The sequence below is a fragment of the Papaver somniferum genome, unplaced genomic scaffold, assembly GCF_003573695.1.
Source record: "Papaver somniferum cultivar HN1 unplaced genomic scaffold, ASM357369v1 unplaced-scaffold_132, whole genome shotgun sequence".
Lineage (NCBI taxonomy): Eukaryota > Viridiplantae > Streptophyta > Magnoliopsida > Ranunculales > Papaveraceae > Papaver > Papaver somniferum.
Window position 1 is genome coordinate 10097709 of NW_020622381.1, and position 2730 is coordinate 10100438.

At 39.5% G+C, this 2730-nt stretch overlaps 1 protein-coding gene across 1 annotated transcript; it reads right to left on the minus strand.

Annotated features, from left to right (window-relative positions):
* Positions 1-373: 373 nt before the first annotated feature.
* On the minus strand, positions 374-2275 carry LOC113333315 (GDSL esterase/lipase At3g62280-like). Its single transcript, XM_026579823.1, has 5 exons — positions 1842-2275; positions 1565-1753; positions 1317-1480; positions 965-1235; positions 374-820 (listed from the first exon to the last, which is right to left on the minus strand). The coding sequence occupies exons 1-5, from the start codon at positions 2068-2070 to the stop codon at positions 588-590; spliced, it is 1086 nt and encodes a 361-aa protein (XP_026435608.1). The 5' UTR covers positions 2071-2275; the 3' UTR covers positions 374-587.
* Between the last annotated feature and the right edge of the window lie 455 nt (positions 2276-2730).

The following is a 2730-nucleotide window of genomic DNA, read 5'->3' on the forward strand; positions in this document are numbered from 1 at the left end:
TCGCGGTCGCACGCACTAATCTCTACAGGGTGCCCTTAGTAGGCCGACCGCCCCCTCTTTGGACTTTAAAACTTAGCGAATTGAAACGTCTGAGTAGCTAAAAGAAAGGAAATCAACCGAGACCCAGTTAGTCGCAGCGAGCGAAAGCGGAGTTCCATTTCACCCGGAAATAATTTACATCCCGCAGGTTGTACCGAGTGACACAGGGGATGGGACCCATACTAAACCCACCGGATCAGAGGCCCCACACCCTATATGTCTCTCGGTACAACCCGTGGGATTGAGCCCACGGGATGTGTAGCACTTACGCGTTTCACCTTAATTAACCCCAAGATGCCATTGACCATCAAATAAATCCTCTGAGCCACAAAAATATTGTAAGGAGAAATCATGCACATTGAAAACTTTGAGGGAAACTTCAATATTGCCCTTACAAAGGAAAGAAAGCTTAAAGTAACTTTAAAAAGACCAAGTGCCAAGATGACGCCAATACGTAGTTGCCTTAATATGCATGTTTACACCCACGATTGCCACAAAAGAAAACATTCACTACTCTCACCTAGTACAGCTGATAAAATTAAAGAGAATCAAGATTTCCAAAAAGAATCCAAGGTTATAGGTGGTGTGGAATATTTTGTGGAAAGGATTTGTGAAGCAACTACATGGTTAGCGGCGTCGCTGTAGTGAAGTCCATCCCAAATTATGGATTGTGTCACATTGTCACAAATCGTGTAGCCAGGTTGACCACATGTTGCCTTCACGTTGTAATTGTTCGGTTCACCCCCATACCCACAACAAGCCTTATGCGGTTTGATAAAACCTAAGCGAAGAAAAAAGATACGCCATTAGAAATATAATCAAGAACATTTGATCCTGCAAATCAAGCTTTAAAGAACGAGAACATCGACATTTACCGGCGGAACCGGCCTATTGGGAAAGAATTTGTACTTGCACTGCTACTTACCATATCTTTTATAGTTGGCAAAAAGGTCGTATTTGATGGAGTATATGTCAACATAGACAACGGTTGCATCTATAAATGTTAACCTCAATTCTTCACAAAGAGCCTTCAATCCTTTATTAAAAGCTATCGACACAACATTGTGAACCTTATAACATCCAATTCGATCAAGATCCGTGTTGTTATGAGGATGACGATCAAGCTCTCTCGGGACACAACCAAGTGGCCCGGTGTTGTGTATCCAGAACTTCTTGGCACCAAATTTATAAAGATTCTACATTTTTAAATCAAAAGTCAGATAAATGAAATGCCTTCAAGAATTCATAACTTCTTCTTGATAATGGTAACTAAGTACCTGAACAGCTAATTTGATTTCTGCAAGCATCGCTGGAATCTTTTTGATTACTGGTGGTGCAGTTAAGTTTGATAGATACAGGGCACCTAGAAGATCATTTTGTCCGATGTCAATCATGTAAAGCGCTCTGCTGAACCCACTTTCGTTGATCATATCTTTGTGACCTGTATGGAAAATAAATAAGTATTCTCGACTGCTGTTAATCCAAAATTAGTCCTGGACTACGCATAATTAGTTGCGAATTCTACCTTCTGAGAGGAGTTGGAGTGAACGGAGTTGGAAGTGGTAGAACTGTTTAACTTGTACGTCCAGTGAGAAGGGGGAGTATAGTTCAATGATGGTTTTTGAACCGGAGATGGCGAAATTCGCGCCACCTCTGAAATCTGGTGCCAATGACTCCAGAAATGGGCTTAGAAACTTCAGCTTCAAACTTTTGCCTACAAATACAACGAAGATATAGTTTCACACAAAACATTGCTCAAAAACAATAAGATGGGGATCTTGAAAAGAAAATGTGGTACTTACAAAGGAAATCGATAATTAGGCGTCCATCACCAAACCGGCCGGTACCCTTGTGGAAGAATGTGTTACCATGGGGCAAACCGATATAGACACCGGAGGCAGGGACGTATCCACCGGTATCCGAGTTCGAATCTCCAAAATTAAACAAAATGGGCGATGTTGATTGAAGAGTGTGATGAAATTGAACAAAGAAAATACAGAGGAAAACATACAGGAGAGTAGAAGAACTCATTTCTAATACTATGTATCTTACTACTGCAGCACTAAGCAGTGACTCTTATAGAGTACATCATATCATGGTTGAAGAACAGATTTCCTTGTGAAATTGAAAAATTATTTTCTAATGGTTAATTGAATTATTAATTACATTCTTTATTAATGGCCTAATTAATCAGTTTTTGGTGCTAGTTTCTTGGAAACTTTGTGTCAAGTTGGATTAAATCAAATAATTTAGACCTTGTAGATGACTTCTACTCACATTTTTTAATACATTTTAGTCTGATAAATTCACTAACCCACATGTACTGGTCCCTTGGACTTTTTTTTGTGTGCATTAAATAGTGTATACGGTTTGGATCAGATGAGAATGGATTGATGGTTGAGAATGAGATTTACTGAAAACCTAAGTTAGACTTAAAGACGCAGTAATCAAAATGAGATTTGCAGGAATATAAAACAAAGTCAAGTGGATAAACTCATAAACCATCTCTTTTACTCCACAAGTCCACTTGTATAGATGAGAATCAGAGAGTGCCACTACCGATTAGTAAGGTGATTCAAGTTGGCCATGTCGTTGTCCTTGGGATTAATGGGATGGGACAAGAAGTCTCCTCTTATAATAATTTATCTTTTTTACCCATGATCCAGTTACAGTGGGTAAGCTTGGCTTGTG